The sequence below is a fragment of the Herpailurus yagouaroundi genome, unplaced genomic scaffold (genome assembly GCF_014898765.1).
Source record: "Herpailurus yagouaroundi ecotype Mexico unplaced genomic scaffold, PumYag 140, whole genome shotgun sequence".
In the NCBI taxonomy this organism is placed as follows: domain Eukaryota; kingdom Metazoa; phylum Chordata; class Mammalia; order Carnivora; family Felidae; genus Herpailurus; species Herpailurus yagouaroundi.
This window is the reverse complement of record NW_024412395.1, coordinates 58957556-58975500: the sequence shown is the minus strand read 5'-3', so window position 1 is coordinate 58975500 and position 17945 is coordinate 58957556. Positions and strand designations below refer to the sequence as shown.

The following is a 17945-nucleotide window of genomic DNA, read 5'->3' as shown; positions in this document are numbered from 1 at the left end:
GAAGGAAGGAAGGAAGGAAGGAAGGAAGGAAGGAAGGAAGGAAGGAAAAGAAAGACAAAAGAAAGAGAGACAAAAAGAGAGAAAAAAAGAAAATTCAAAGTATGCTTAACTAAATTTCTAAATTTCAGTTAAAGGATCAATTTCTGCAACATGATTAAGGAAAACTCTGTTTCCAAGACTTAGGAGCATGAAGAACAATCCAAAAAACCTTTATGGGTACAAACTTCCAATTATAAAATAAGTAAGTCCTGGGGATGTAACGTACAGCATGTCAACTATAGTTAATAACACTGTGCTGAATATTTGATTGTTGCTAAGAGAGTGGATTTTACAAGTTCTCATCACAAGAAAAAAAAATTCTGTAACTATGCATGGTGACAGATGTTAACTAGACGGACTGGCGTGAGCATTTTGCAATACATACAAAAATCGATTCTTATGTTGTACACCTGAAACTAAATAAGGCTGTATGTAAATTATACCTCAGTAAAAAACAAAACAACAAAAAAGTTTTTATGTTAGCCAGTGGTAACCTCCAAAACCCATAATTACCCAACTATATATTCTAGACATTATCCTTCTTTTTTTTTAAATTTTTTTTTAACATTTATTCATTTTTGTGAGACAGAGAGAGACAGAGCATGAGTGGGGGAGGGGCAGAGAGAGAGGGAGTCACAGAATCTGAAACAGGCTCCAGGCTCTGAGCTGTCAGCACAGAGCCCGACGTGGGGCTTGAATTCACGGACAGTGAGATCATGACCTGAGCTGAAGTCGGATGCTTAACCGACTGAGCTACCCAAGTGCCCCTATCCTTCTTTTTAAAATATAACTTATTATCAAGTTAACTAACAAATAGTGTGTACAGTGTGCTCTTGGCTTCAAGGGTAGATTCCCATGATTCATCACTTACATGCAACACCCAGTGTTCCTCCCAACCAAGTGCCCTCCTCAAAGCCCACCCATTTTTCCCTCCCTCCTGCTCACCCCCCATTAACCCTCAGTTTGTTCTCTGTATTTAAGAGTTTCTTATGGTTTGCCTCCCTCTCTATTTGAAACTATTTTTTTCCCTTTCCCTTCTCCCATGGTCTTCTGTTAAGTTTCTCAAATTCCACATATGAATAAAAATATATGATATCTGTCTTGCTCTGACTTATTTAACTTAGCATAATACCCTCCAGTTTCATCCATGTTGTTGCAAATGGCAAGATTTTATTCTTTCTCATTGCCAAGTAGTATTCCATTGTATATATAAACCACATCTTTATCCATTCATCAGTTGATGGACATGTGGACTCTTTCCGTAACTGGGCTATTGTTGTAGTGCTGCCATAAACATTGGGGTACGTGTGCCTCTATGAATCAGCACTCTTATATCCTTTGGATAAATTCCTAGTAGTGCAATTGCTGGGTCATAAGGTAATTCTATTTTTAATTTTTTGAGGAACCTCCACACTGTTTTCCAGAGTGGCTGCACCAGTTTGCATTCCCACCAACAGTGCAAGAGGGTTCCCATTTCTCCACATCCTCGCCAACATCTGTTGTTGTCTGAGTTGTTAATTTTAGTCACTCTGACAGGTGTGAGGTGGTATCTCAATGTGGTTTTGATTTGTATTGCCCTGATGATGAGCGATATTGAGCATCTTTTCATGTTAGACATTCTCCTTCTAAAGAAGCTCAAATCTGGGATGTCTGGGTGGCTCAGTCAGTTAAGCGTCCGACTTCAGCTCAGGTCATGATCTTGCAGTTTGTGAGTTTGAGCCCCGTGTCAGGCTCTGTGCTGACAGCTCAGAGCCTGGAGCCTGCTTTGGATTCTGTGTCTCCCTCTTTCTCTGCCCCTCCCTTGCTCATGCTCTGTCTCTCTTTCTGTCTCTCAATAATAACTAAACATTAAAATAATAATAAAGAAGCTCAAATTCATGTCTCTGGCAAAGATGTATGTGTGTGTGTATGCGTGTGCACACACATGCATGCACACACACAGATGTATAAATGGTGATATTCAAATTCTCTCATTCTTTCTACATTTAACTAGTTTCCTTCTACAAAAACAATTGCCATCAACTATTTGCTTACCCCGAAATACAAATTGTACAGGAGCGTCTGAATAAATGCTAGATTCTTTCCTTTTATTCATCCAATTTAGTAAGTAATAAGTTAGCACCCAAAAGTATTAAGTAAATGGAAACCAATGTAGTTAACATGTTTTGGCTTTCCTACAATTTGAGAATCTTATTATGATGTAAAAAAAAAAAAAAAAAAAGTCCCATAGTCTTACTTTCTTTAACCCAAACTCATTATCAGAAGCAGTTGGAGTTGACACATCAAAAAACCTTACCTCATTCTCTGACGAACTTGCAGAGAGCAGCACCTCCTGGGCATCAAAGAACTCGGAGACAGACTCTGACATGGACAGGCGGCTTTCGTTGGCTACCTGCTGCGACAGGGGGAGACTGACATGGATTTGTTCACCAGCCTACAGAGGAGAGAAGCACTTGCTGTCATTGTTTTTCCCTTGAAAGAAAAGCTATTTGTTGAAATTAGACCATCATGTGCCAGGCCAGATTTCTAGAGAAATTCACACCATATGTTAAAAGAGTGGTGACCACAAGTAATTTTCACTTGCAACTCAGTAATGACCATTGCATAAGTTTCCTTCTAATATGTCTAAAGAATCTGAAAGGCATAGTTGAAAGGTGTTGGTACTGTGACTCGATTTCAGATCTATGCTCAATGGATATTAAGTGGAGTTTAACAGCTTGAACCCCTATCAATACCCCGATTTGATTGTGCAGACAGGTTCATTCTCATATACTTAGATCTGTTGTTACTAGCCATATTCTAACCAGTATACTAAATCTCAAGACATATTTGTAGAAGCTAGATATGCTAGAAAACAATCTGTAAAACTAATTTTTGATACAGAATATATAAGTCATTTTCCAATTTGATCATGGATTTTGACCAATGAGATAAGAGGACTAGAGTATTAAACCTATGTCAAATTATATTTTTATTCAGTAAGTCAAACTGTGTGTGTGTGTGTGTGTGTGTGTGTGTGTGCGCATGTGCGTGTAAAATAGTACACATTTCAGGTTGGAAAGATTCAAACTAAGACTGAGATTCAAACTAAGATTTAACAATTTTTGAATGATCAAGTTTTGGAAATAATTTTGGATTCTGAGCAGGTGAGTGAGAGTGAGTATCACCAGATATCATGTGATATCAGCATGAAGGTGAGTGAACATAGGGTGGGAAATTTAAGTCAAAAAGAAGTTGTCTTGGGGTGTCTGGGTGTCTCAGTTGGGTAAGCATCCAACTCTTGGTTTCAGTTCAGGTCACGATCTCTCAGTTCATGAGATCGAGTCCCATGTTGGGCTCTGTGCTGACAGCATGGAGCTGGCTTGGGATTCTCTCTGTATGTGTCTCTGCTCGTCTCCCCACTAACTCTCACTCTTTCTCTCTCCCTCTCAAAATACAAAAATAAACATTAAAAAAAGAGAAGCTGTCTTGGGATGGCATATCCCAAGCAATTAGATGATAGAATCCTGGCACCTATAGATGTTTAGTAAAATGTGCTTCTGTAAATATGACCTTCACATTAGTTAAAACCCTTACCCTGTTACATATATTACTGTATATAAGGCTCTAATATTACTGTTGAAAAGTATAAAGTCTCATGGTTATAAAATCATAATTTTATAAAGGGTTATAAACAGAATTATATACTAAGTCTAGCCCAAATACTGAATGTTTTTCTATCCTTTTACTAATACCTCAAAAATTCTACTGAAAAATGGAATAATAATAGCACCCACCTCAGAGGTCATTGGGAGTGTCAAATGAAATAACACACGTTAAGTTGTTAGCACAATTCCTACCGCACGGTAAGCATTCATTCACTTGACCTCTGTTAGCAACTAATTATTAATTATCATCATCACTTTTAGTAACTGCAATAGCATCATTAGTATTATTTTAGCAAGGTTAGGTAATTTCTTTCCTAAGATGGGGCTTTCAAAATAAATCTTAAGAAAACTTGCATTTAGCACCCTCTCAGCTAAAAATGTTTTTTCCCCAACATTTCATGGGTCATTTGATGATAATGAACATTTCAAATGAAGACTGCGACAGACACAGGAAATTCACAAGCTGGAGTAGATATACAAACTAAATATTCAGTAGCATCAGATGAACATAGATATAAATAAAAAATAGACACTGATCACCAAGAAGAAATAATATTGAGCTTATGGACATCCCTCACTCTAAAGAACACTGAACTGTCAACAACACAAATACTTATGCAGAGAATCTTCTTAACATTGTAAGAACTGTAAAAAAGAACCCCCCACCCCCAAATATACAGTAGAATTAGATGCCATAAAGTAAGTACTCGACATCTATTAAAAATTAGTCTTACCTCATCAGGGCTAGGAATAATATTTACACTGACAACCTGATCACAAATAATAGATTCTGAATGTATTCTGTTCAACCGACTTCTTAGTTCAGCATTCTGGTTGAGTGCCTTAAAATAACAAAAATTGCACATGTAATTTCAAGTTAATAAGCAAGCATAAAGCAGAACAAGCACACAAATACACATTAGACAACAAAGTCTAGGATGTTCTTAGCTATAATTTGTGGAGTCATCATAGGCCAGATCCTACTGTTAAGAAGGAAATGAATGGCTCAGAATTAAGGTATTCATTTTTTTTTTTTTTGGTAAAATAATACTGCTGCTTAGTAGGTTAGTGGGTTAAAGAGTTCACAGATTTCATAAAAAAAAAAAAAAAAAAAAAGATTCATGGAATTATCTCCCCTTTGGAGTCAGGCCCATTACATCCAAGCCCAATCTACCACCACATATATATTATGTTTTACAGCCTGGGATAAAAACTATGGATTTTTTCCTTTCTTTTTTTTTTTTGTTCTAGTTTCTAAAATTTGGAACTTGTCTCAGAGCCAGATAGTTATCCTAAAAATTATTTGGAAATGGAAGGAACAATGACCTGACTTTAATTTATAGAATTATATTTTATTCCAGTGAAAAAAATACTTGTATTTTCATTTCCTAGGAGCACATGCATATGACAGTATGGAAGAACTAACTCATGTACAGACCCAAAGGTGCCTTCATTGAGCAGTGTAGACCTTGACAAGCATAATAAAGAACACATCACCGGAAGGAAACAAACTCCAAGTTATCAGCATCACACGACTTTCAACATACCCAGAGTCTGCATCAGTAAAGCACTACCTGCCACAACAATTTAGTATGTGTGGCAGGAAGAGAATAGCTTTACATAAGCATGGTCTCCCTACAGGTGCCCTGTGGACAAAGGTACTGTCATCACATCAATGCATGGGAACATGTTCTATATACATAAGACAGATGTAGCTAACTGGAATTATATCAAGGATCAGGGCATGGGAGAACAAAGCCCAGCGAAATGCTGGCCAGTTCCTTTGCTTCGCATTAAAATCAGCAATTAGAAGATGGAGGTGGATGCCTTACGAGGTGGAAGATAAATGTCAGACTTGTGAAGGCATCTTCCCCAGGGAACAGACTACTGCTTTCTTCATATGGAGTGTATGGATGTAGCAAACCAACACATATACAAACATAATATAATTCTAACTCTGTATCCATTAAAACAACCAGGATAAATTACAAAGTCAAGCTGAACTTGACTTGCATTGAGTGGTACACAGTCTCTGCCCATGGAGCATAGAACAGCCTTTCCTCTCTCCCTTCAACCTGACTTTGGCTTTTTGAGGAGAAAATTGTTCACTTACAGCTTTTGGCTTTTGTTTAAAGTCTTTATAACCAGCTTGTAAAATATGTATAAAATATAACACACCTGGCCTGGTGGGCTGCCAAGTATTGATGGATTAAAGGTGGGTACAGATCTTACAATTGTTACGGTTACAGATGGAAGGAAATATGTGTCTAGTTCCTAAAACAGGGATGTGTTAGTTAGATAAAATGTGATCACTTTTATAGTAAATAAACTATGTACTTTAAAGGAAGAGTGCTAACATCTTTACATTCTGCAAAAGTGCTCAGGATCATTTTTCCTAGAGCAAGGTCTCTGACACTTGGTATTTGAAAACAAAATAAAAAAAACAAACCTCATTACTTCTATCCTTTGTGACCACTTCACCTATGCTTATTTGTTCTTTCATTATATCTTTGCCCACAAGTATATCGAAAGTTGTCTTGTTTACTGAAATATTTGGAATCAGATATATTTTACTGTCTTGTAAGTAGGAAGGCTTGTGATGGGCTCTTTGATGATTTTAACTGCAGAATCATAGTCTTGACCTGATGGTTTCAGACAAATCTCTGCAGAGGGTTTCTCCAAAGTGACGATACCTTTTGTTGTTGCTGGACAACACAACAGCACAAAATTCAATGGCAGGGGAGAAAATCACGGTTTTCCTCAGAGGAGGAGTTTTCAATACAGGCTTGCCATTTATAACACAACTTGCACTATTGTTTGCTCTGGGTATTTTGTTAAATTCTCACTTAAGCTCTTATCTCATCCAATGTTAATTAAATGTAATTCTGCCTACAGGTGTGTGTGAAGGCACGCAAGGTAACTTGTAGCCACAATATCCATAGGGGGTGACCTAAAAGTTCAAAAGGAAAGTTTTTATTAATAATACATATGCAGTGGTAGAAGCAGGTTGCTGTCATATAGCCCCGAAAGCATGAACATAAATACTCTTCCAACTCTGGCAGCCCCAGCGGCAGAAGGTGGAAGCAGGCAGACAGCTAGCTAAGCGTGAAACAGTCCATTTCTGCACATCTTCCCTGGGCAGCTCCTCCTTTTGCCTTGATCACACAGACTGTTTCTGAAGTTTGCTACAGCTGAGTGCCATGAGCTTTGGGGTGCAGTGCTCTCTGGCAGTGCTTAGGGCCACCCTGAAACTCAACTATTTTCTCCATAATGGTATCATGGAAATCTTGGGAACACTGAGGAATATAGGTATTTTCAGTGAAATGACACTATTAGTGATAACTACCATAGAAGAGCCCAGATGATGGCAGAAACAACGTTCAGAATGTACCCAAGGATCATGAACAGGGCAGAAGCAAGGAAAAAGGAGGTGGATCATCAGCTACTCATACCAGCCAACGAGCAAGAAAAGCTAAGGAGACTAGTTAGTAATAACATTGCTCTCTCAGGGACACGTGGGACCAAAGGCCTACCAGGGAGGAAGCACCCCAAGGCATAGGAACTGTCCTTGGATTCTTTACCAGGCAGGTTGTATGCTTATTCTCACCACTTGTTTTGGTTACTGAGCTTGGACTACACAAAAACTCTCTATAAAGTATTCTCATTTCCCCAGACCTCATGTCCTTCATACGTTCAAGCTGAATATATCCAAAAAACACACCATTCCATCCCAATCTATAAAGGAAGTGACCATCTTGAAGTCCTGAGCCAGAATTGACGGAGTGTCCAAATCCCTACTGAGTTGACTATTAACTACCATTATCCCCTGGCAGACAGTGGGTAAGAATTACCTTCGACTGGGTGAGACTCTGGCATATACATTTTACTGAACAGAACTGTGAGTTCTGGGAAGGAAATATGGAAGCCTGGTGGCTGGAGAAGGATATGAAACATATGGCAAGATGGAATCATCAGGGACTTAAATCCTTTGGATAAAAGCAGAACTAGTAGTTCAAAAGGAGTGGGAAAATCGGTACAGGAACTGTCAAAGCTAGAGCTATCAAGAACCAAATCCTGGGAATCTCTTTAAATTACCTTGTGTTTTTAATTTTAGTACATGCTATTACAGTATATTTGGAAAATGCAAAAAGTAAAATATATATATATTTAAATTCATACCTTATTACCCAATCAACCAACTGTTGGTAGCTCGGTATATTTCTTTCCAGCTTTTTCCCATACATTTTCCACATTATTTAATGGTTGCATACTTTACGTCTGTGCCTGCCACTCATTCTTTGCATATAAACATTTATTTTATGTTGCAAACGCTTCACAAATATGACTTTAATGGTTGTGATCATTTTCTATTATTAGATACTTATGGTATTACTGATTTTTACTAGAATAAGTAATGCTGCCCTGAATGTTTATATGCATAATGGTTTTCTACATTCAGCATTACTTCCTCAGCCACAGGCCAAAGGGTCAAAGATAAAATCTTTTTAAGGCTTTAAGAAATATTACCAAATTATGTCCAAAATTACATCAATTTACATTTACTGGATAGCTAAAAAGAGATATAAACAATTCTATGAAGAGTATCTTCACGTACAAATTTTGCCAAGTCTCAGGGAACTCGAATTCAGGAATACTCTTGGAAGTTTTATCTCAATAAATACCCCAGAATATTTATTTTGTGTATGTGAAATGTTGTACATAGGAAGGATGGTAAATACTACAATTGGGATTTTAATCATATAGTATGTGCCTTAAGCCAATTTTTTGCTTACCTGTCCATACGTACCATGTTTCATTGATTCTAAGATGCACATTTCCCCCTACATTTAACAACTCGGAAGCACTGTCAATTTAATTGACCAAAGTTTTTGTTTTTCTTTTTTAGTAATGCACATAATGATGGTGCATCTAATAATCTGTGGTATATTGACTTAATGCAATATGGTGATTCTAGCTGGAGTACAAGGGTCATATTCTGCCGCTCACATTTGAATGGACCCAACACCCACTACGTTTGACATAAGCTGTGCATAGATTCTGGGGCCAGAGATCAAACTAGTAACAGTGTCAAAGTGTAATGTATTAAGGATAGACTCAAGTGAAGTCAAATATTTTATTATTATAGTAAACCTGGGGTACTGAAGTTACTTTAGTCCTATATACTGTTTGATTTTGTTGTTCAGGATACTACATTAAATAGAATGATAGCGAAATTATAGCTGTGTGAAATAAAGTCATTTATAAAGGGAGAGAGACCATATACAATGCCCTGTCCTACAGGCTCAAATCCAACATCTGTGCTGCTTCTCAGGTGTAAAAGTTACTTTTAAAGTTTCATGGAGGTAAAATAACAGAATTATGTATGCCTTTGTGTACTCATAGATCAGGTAAGAAATACCACTTTGGAAGAGGAATTCATTATACTGTTCAGCCTTGCAAATTATTACATGCCTAAGGCAGGTAACAATTTATGCTGAGCAGGTAGTAAAGAATGCTAATTTCATGTATTTTATATGCTATGTGCCTTCTAAAAAGATGATGGAATTTGCCAGGTTGATATACTTAAAAACTTTATTGAAAAGCAGCATTTTGAAATTTTTACATATATCACACAGGACTTATGACAAATAAAAAATATACTTTAAAAATGTTAGACTATTTAAGAAGTTATTTAAACAGTCTCTCTCTCCTTCCCTCCCTATGGAGAGACTTAACTGGTCATAAAAAAATATCTAGGGGTTTAACTGATGACACTTGAATATGGATCAAAGCTGTCTTCAGGTCATCTAAAATGACACTATAATGTGAAGTTATGCTAACATAAGGACATACTCAGAACACTTGTCTCAATGTATGCTACTTAGTATCTTGTTCAATTCTGAGTGCCATGTTAAAAGAAGGGCAGTGAAAACAGAGTTGGTCAACCAGGATGGCCCCATCAGTTCACTGTTCCCCCCCCCCATCTTCATCCTCTGCTTCCTTCCCTTCATGACATGAACAAGCTGCCACAACTACAAAAGTTCAAGGATGACTTTCAGTCCATATATTGTTTACTGCTAAATCAGATTCTTAAAGCCCTTTACCTCTGATCTCAATGGTCAACACCATCTAAATTCTTTGGTTGCTTCCCCTGAGTCTCCATCAGAGGATCCTCTTTTTTTTTTAAATGTCCTTTAACTATTAATGTTCTATATGGCAGCACCACTGACCCTCTTTTGTTCTGATTTATCAGTATCTGCAACTTCACCGATGTACCAGGGTATCCACACCCTTCTTTCTAGACCAGATCTTTCTCCTGAGCTCTACATCTATATATCTGATTGTCTGATGGATGGCCCACAGACACCTCAGTCTCCACAAACCTCACTATTTATGCCTGAAAAATCAGTTTCTCTTGTATTCTCAATCTCAGGGAAAAGAACCGTCACTACTCTGTTACACAAGAAGTCTTGATTCTGTCTCCTTGTCTCTCTCTAACATGCAGCTGATAACCAGCCATGCTGATTCTACCCCCTCCTCCCCTTTCCCTCCCCTCCCCAGTCTTTGAAACTCATCCCCTCCTTCTACCAACCTGGTACTTCAAATACCTTAAGACTGTCCAACTGGCTTTGCCCTAATTCCATCCATCCTCCATACTGTACCAGAGTAATCTTTCTAATATACCGATATACACACTATTATTTTCAATTTCTGGTATTATCACTCACTAGTTAAAATTCTCTAAGGCCTCCCTAGCAGTGATGAGATAAATCTAAACTCCTCTGTGTGGTCCTCGATGAGCTGGTTCCCACCCACTTACTTAGCTATTTCTAGATTAATTCGTCCTTGTGCAACACATGCTTCAGGCACTATGAATTAACTCCCGTTCTGCAGATACCTCTCCACTGGTCTAGCCATGGATAGTGATTCCCTAGAAAGGAGTGAACTGTCAGTAAGCTAAAATGCCTAAGCAAAAGCTGTGGTTGGTTCCAAAAGACAGTCCATCCAGCCTTAGGGGAGATGAGTACAGATGGCCAGTGAGGGTACAGCTGGCCCAATGGGAGGGTATGGACAGACACAAGAATGTGAACGCAGCCAAAATGCTATGATGGCACACAACTGGAAACCCTGAATTCTCTAGAGAATAGGGTATAACAAACTATCATTATAGTACCAGATTATTTTTACATTTTGTGAGGATAAAATTGAGTGCTCTGGTTAAAAAAATGTATACATAAAATATACATAAAATAAAATAAATAAATATATAACAGCCCCCACCCCCCCCCAAAAAAAACCCACAACAAAAACCCCACAACAACCCAACAAAAATCTTTTAACTTTAAGTTTAGAGGCAAGTAAATTATGTTTTGATAAGAGAAGGAAATATAAAATTGATGTAACTCTGCTTTACTTTGCTTTTATCATGTTAGCATCAGGTCTTTCCTTGTGAACTGTTGCTGTCTATTTAGGTCCCATTCAAGGCTCAGTTCCTTCTGATCTGTGGCTCTGCTTAGAAGTCAGGGATCTCCCATTCTTCTGAACAACCAGAGCTCTGGAAATCTGCACCACCCATTTGCTGCTCTGAAAGGACTATCACATGGTCCATTTAACTGTTTCCTTAGTAAATACTGCTTATCTCACTAACCAGATCATAAGCTTCCTGGGAACATAGCCAGGGCTACTTTCATCTTGGTGTTCCATACCTTGCACTATACCTAATATACCATCAATTAAATGAAATATAACAAATAAATGAATGAACAAATGAATCACTTTAGAAATTTCTCTTTATCATCATTTCTAACTTCATCTGATGCCCCAAAACATATCTCTATTTCTCATTCTCTGGTTTGCCAACAAAAAAAGCAAGCAAGCAAGAAACAAATACATTTTGAAACAATCAACAAAACTAAAAGGCAAAGGCAACCTATGGAATGGGAGAAGATAATTGCAAATGACATATCTGATAAAGGGTTAGTATCCAAAACACATGAAGAACTGATACACCTAACTCAGCACCCAAAAAACAAACAATCCAATTAAAAATGGGCAGAAGACATGAATAGACATTTCTCCAAAGAAGACATACAGACAGACAAAAGACACATGAAAAGATGCTTTATCATCACTTATTATCAAGGAAATGCAAATAAAAACTACAATGAGATATCACACCCATCAGAGTGGCTAAAATAAAAACACAAGGAACAACAAACAGGTGTTGGTGAGAATGTGGTGAAACAGGATGCCTCTTACACTGTTGGTGGGAATGCAAACTGGTGCAGCCACTGTGGAAAAGAGTATGGAGGTTCCTCAAAAAGTTAAACATAGAACTACCTTACGACCCAGCAGTCATATACTGGGTATTTACCCAAAGAATACAAGAACACTAACTCAAAGGAATACATGCACACCTGTGTTTATAGCAGCATTATTTACAACAGCCAAGATATGGAAGCAACGCAAGTGTCCATCAACTGATAGACAAAAAGATGTGGCACACACACACACACACACACAATGGAATATTATTCAGCCATAACAAGAATGAAATCTTGGCATTTACAACAACATGAATGGAACTACAGAGTATAACGTTACACGAAATAAGTCAGTCAGAGAAAGACAAATACCATACAATTTCACTCATATGTGGGATTTAAGAAACAAAACAAACAAGGAAGAAACTAAGAGAGAGAGAGAGACAAACTAAGGAACAGACTCTTAACTATAGAGAACAAACTGTTGGTTACCAGAGGGGTGATGAATAGGGCAGGGGGGTGGAAGTGTGAAATAGGTGATGGGGATTAAGCAGTGCACTTGTGGTGAGCACCAGGTAATTACAATTACAAATTTTTAAAAAATGTGCAAAGAAAGAAAAAATACGTTTTCTTGTTTTTCTTAGCATAAGCTTGTACCACTAAGCCTCTATCGTTTAATACATCTAAAGGAAACATTGCAACATTTAGGGGGATAAAAGTATATTTTACATGTTTACAGGATGACATTTGTACATTTACCTAACCATTAGCTTGATCTTTCTGATTCGTAATACTTTAAAATAATGATTCAGAAGATCAATTAACACAGACCGAGGATTCAACACATACATGACATAAGGAGCCCAAGGCAAACCATTAAAATATGCTTATGAAGAAACCCCTTCGCAGACTGGCACAACAGTTGCTGCTTTGAATGCTTGAATGCTCATGCTCCTGAGTCCCCCAGTTTTGCACGGGAAGCAGAATATGCACCTCAACTGACAGTGTTTTACAGGTAACAAAAGTGTGGCCCAGGTAACAATACACAGTAGCATGAAACTTAACACTGAAAGTTAGCTGACGGTTCAGGTACATAAAACATGGTGAGACAGTTCAAGTCTATTTTCAGGGACGGAGGGAAACTATTCAAGCGGGAGCTGATCCACATGGAAAACCACTTACCCAGGATTTGCTTGCTCCTTCACTCTGATCCAAGGCACCAGGAAGTGAACAATATTTTATATAAACACTGAGTTCTCACACAAAAATCACATAACAACATTGAGATCTCAAAGGGCGTTTTAAAAGTGCAGTTATAGACTGAATGAAGAAATTATTTCAGAGGAATTCCTCAGTGTAAAAAAGCATTACATACAGTTTTAAAGGATTTTTATCAGAAATATCAACTTTGATATATATAAGGATTTGATTAGTATTAATCAATATAATATATATTGAATAATATACAATGAATATATTAAATAATATATTTTATAATGCACAATATGTCTTGAAATATATGAGTCTAGCTTCAGGGAGTATAAGTTAGATAGGAAGAAAATCCTAAAAGTATACATCAGAAAAGAAAACAAAAGGTAATAATAATCAGTAATTTTCAACAGATTAAGATGCAGTGTAAGTGAGAAAAAATAGTAAGTGTGGAAGATTTAGTAGATTCTGTTCTATTGAACACTGGATGGAATATATTCTAGAACATACTTTAAAAAGAGTAAGCCAAGTATAAATGCATGATTCTTCTTTTAAAACCAGGGACTGCCTTATCAATGGCCACTGAGAAGCATCAAAAAGTATTCAATCAGCTGAAATAGCAATTATATGTTTACAAGCAAGTTTGGTTGATTTTTGCTCTTACCTTGACTTTTTTTGCAAGAAAAGTTTAATTTAAGCTTTAATTTAAAAATTTAATCAGGCAACTGCAACGTCTTAGGGGATTTTTGATTGAACATGCCATCCATGATGGACCACCTCCACCCTTATCCTTGCCTTACAGGGTGGGGAATGTGTCAAGACGGTGAAACAAACACCCTCGTTTACCTGAGACAGTGACTGCCGGAGCCGTGCCACTTGCGTGCTGTGGCCTTTATTATGATCCTGTTCCGAAACTATTTGCTTAAGCTTCTCCTTCTCTATAGCTATGCTATTAAATGCAGACTTCAAAAGAGAATGCACTGGGTGGGGAAAAAAGTGAGAAACAAAGATCAAATGCATCCAGAAAGAATATACAAAATGATACATTTCTTAGCACTTTAACTCATGTATAGACATTGTCTGGAAAGATGACATTACAGTCTAATACAAGTTAGCCTTACAATGGTATCTTTCAAAATACCGATACACAAAACAAATACAGTAATGGTAATTAATCAGGGTGGAAATTCTAGCATTTCCTACCAGAAAAGACTTAGAAACAGGATACAAAATAAATTGATATTAATTCTTAAATATCGATATTTAAAAAATTATTCTATAATTCCTATGAAGAAAAAGGAATAAGTTTTACTCTGCACTGGCTGATAAGAATATTAACAGTTCTGTGTACAATGAATTCTCATGCAAATCATTTAGAACTATCCAGTAATTATTTCCGAAAGCAGGTACTCAAAAAGAACATTTTATAAATCCTGCCAAAATAAAACAGGCTGATTTAGAAGTCCTGACTAGTTCTCTTCGAGGTAGGAAATGATTTGGACTTGAAAATAATACTTAAATTACTCTCTCAGCCAGGAATACCTTGATGAGAAGTGCTTTCAAAGAGTAAAACTTCCAGTTTTAAAACAAATAAGTTCTGGAAATATACAAGTTTGGTGATATTTGATAATATTGTATTCATACCTCAAAGTTAAGAGGGTAGATCTTAAATGTTTTCCCACTAAAAAGAAATGGTAATTATGTGACATGATGGAGGTGTTAGCTGATGCTACAGGGGTAATCATTTTGTAATATACAAGTGTATCAAATCAATAGGTATACCTTAAACTTATGAAATATTATATGTCAAACATATCAGTACAGCTACCAAAAAAACACCCAAAATAAATGTAATAATAAAAACAACTCCTCCCCCCCCATTTCTGTACATCTAATAACCTACATGTGTAAAATCTGAGGCTGTCGTTAATTCCGAAATACAAGAAGGCTGAATTTCCAACTCCTATCTTTAGAATAACAGTTTCTATAATATGCAGTCTTCTAAAATAGGAATTTCCTTGTTTAAGAATGGTTGTTTTTAAAAGAAGTGGAAATTCTTAGCAAAATCACTGGCCTGAATTAAGAGGGAAAAACAGTGGGATCACAAGGGACTCAAAATCTATTGATTTATGTGCCATATTCTAGTCATCATCAATTTAAAGTTACTAACTTGATAGCTGGCATACATTAACCCCACTGGCAGTTCTATAAGCAGACTCTCATACACTTCAAAATCCATAATTCTTTCTAAAGAGTTCAACCAGTAGTCATAGAAAAGCCCTTTTTTCTAGCATAGTTAGAAAAAAATATGTTGTTTCAACAGGGGCTTTAAAATCCTGTTGAAACATGGATTTCCTGAAAACCTCAGGACTGCAACAGAATACACAAAACTTTCCTGGGGCTATCTTCAAATTTATTCATCTCCTTTTAGAGGCTGTGCTATACACACTTAATTCACACATTTGTTATCTCATTCTACCTGCTCCTACAACCACCTCCTGCCCCTGCTGTTAGAAGTAAAAGGTACTGGCTTTACTGGCCATAATCCTATGCTGTTACATACAGAAAATAACATTGACATAATTAGCATCTGGCTCAGAAGTGTAATAAAAACGTACTAGCAAATAGGGCACCTATGTGGCTCAGTTGGTTAAGCATCCAACTCAGTTTTGGCTTAGGTCATAATCTTGAGGCTCATGAGTTCAAGCCCTGCCTTGGGGTCCACGTTTACAGTGTGGAGCCTGCTTGGGATTCTCTCTTTCTCTCCCTCTTTCTCTGCCCCTCCCCTACTCAACTGTCTCTCTCAAAATAAATAAACTTAAAAAAAAAATAGCAGGAGTAAAATAGCAGGTGAAAGAGAGTTGGCCTTACAGAATTGCAATTGGGAAATCTACAGAAAAAAAGCGGAGAGATGATTTAGCTTAACTGTTTCCAGATTATAGAACTGAAGAAATATCTCATAGTACATCTTTGCTGATAGTTTCACAGTATAAAATTTTGTGGACTTCAACATTCCTAGAGATGCCCTCAGTGCATGCCCCTTCTTTTCCTGAGCTACCAGGCTCTTGGGCATTATTGGGCCCTTGAGATGTTCTATTTAGCACACATTTTCAAAATATTTTAGCACCTATTACCAATAGCCCCAGGGTAGATAAATGTCATTAATTTACAGTAAGATGTTAGTGACTGAAAACAACATAATGTATATCTTTCTCTAAGAGATTATGCATTTTATTTTTTTTAAGTTTTATTTATTTATTTTGAGAGAGAGAGAGCATAGGCAGGAGAGGCAGAGAGAGAGAGAGCGGGGGGGGGGGGGGTAGAGAATGAATCCCAAGAAGGCTCTAGACCATCAGTGCAGAGCCTGACATGGGGCTCGAACCCATGAACTGTGAGATCTGACCTGAGTTGCAACCCGGAGTCGGATGCTTAACAGATTGAGCCACCCAGGCACCCTGAGATTATGCATTTTAAAAGACAACGCCTGGGAAGGCACTATCTTAGATCAAAAAATGAATTTCAGTGACTGAAACTTAAATACTGTAGCAAAAGTGAGGATGGTAATTTGGAACCCAGGCTCTTGGTAAACACAGATAGGACTGCTCAATCCACCTACAAGCTACTGCCCTGACTCTTATTTATTACACCCTGCTCTCTATGGCTGATGGCAATAACTGAACCTATGCAACGCACCTTATTGAAAATTTAATATTAAAAAAAGTGACTCTAAGGTGGGGTCAGCTTCCCCTCCCCTCCAATCTGAACTGGCCTGTGAGGCTCTGAGCAGTAGAGTGCAGTGGAAGTGACTGTCCCAATCCCAGAGTTGGCCTTGAACAGGACTGGTAGCTTCTATCCCCATCTATTCTATCCCCTTGGAGTCCCGAGCCGCCATGGAGAGAAAGAGGGACACAGTTATGTGCAAGCTTGCAACCACCCCTCCAACATGCCAGGAACACAGGGGAAGCCACCTTGGATCTTTTCAGCCCAATCCAGACTCCAGCCAAATACCACTGAGCCCAGGCAATGCCATATGGCACAAAAGAACTGCCTACCCGAGCCCTGCCTGAACCACAGACTGTAAGGTACAATCCATGAGTGTTATTTAATAAAGGAAAAGAAAGATTCCAACAGAGCTCCTTGCTAAGTGAGGATAACCCACAAGTAGGTATGAAATGATAACTAAAAGACACCGAAAAAAAGATGCTGAGTAGTAGTGTCCTGGTGGCCTACCTAGAAAAACTTTCTGTCTTTCCTCCTTTTTCTCCCCACTCATGACACTTTATTTGTTCAGTCAAAACTGTAAACCTATGATGCGTGTACTCCCAAGAGGCAGGCATGATACCCCACTGCATTCTTTATATAGAACTCCAATCAGTATATGCACTATTTAATCTTTCTACCATGACCACCTAGGCAAGGATGAGAGAGTAAATGGTAATCTCTCACCAAAGAAGAGAGCTTCTATAAAGGGCACGTTATGTTTGTTGTTACCTTTCTGTGCAATTAGACAAAATTCTTCTTGAAGCTTTGTATAATCCGTTGAGCTTTCCAGAGGGTCTGTGAGGTGACTAGGGGGCGTCTGAAACTCGATATCTGCACACAGGTTGGGGTTGGAGGAATGCAAGCGAACTGGCGACATGGTAGCACTGAAAGGGACCTGAGAGGGCAAGACACCAGTTAGAAAAGAGCAACCGTACATGTTCCACATTCTCTTACACAGGAAAGCTCTCTTCCCTTCTTCAAAATACTAGATTCCTCTCCAATGATACACGCAGAGACACTCAGG

General features: G+C 37.8%; 1 protein-coding gene across 15 annotated transcripts in view; it reads right to left on the bottom strand.

The window, feature by feature from the left end:
* Positions 1-17945, bottom strand: part of OSBPL6 (oxysterol binding protein like 6) — a 210711-nt gene that overhangs the window by 21228 nt on the left and 171538 nt on the right. For 7 of the 15 annotated variants that reach the window (XM_040475495.1, XM_040475494.1, XM_040475491.1 and 4 more), the window contains 5 exons: positions 17651-17816; positions 14006-14139; positions 13133-13156; positions 4421-4528; positions 2336-2473 (listed from right to left, as the gene is read on the bottom strand). In XM_040475495.1, the coding sequence (XP_040331429.1) occupies positions 2336-2473; positions 4421-4528; positions 13133-13156; positions 14006-14139; positions 17651-17816 (570 nt within the window). The remainder of the gene's footprint in view (positions 1-2335; positions 2474-4420; positions 4529-13132; positions 13157-14005; positions 14140-17650; positions 17817-17945) is intronic. The other 8 variants (XM_040475496.1, XM_040475501.1, XM_040475506.1 and 5 more) reach the window with 5 other exon arrangements.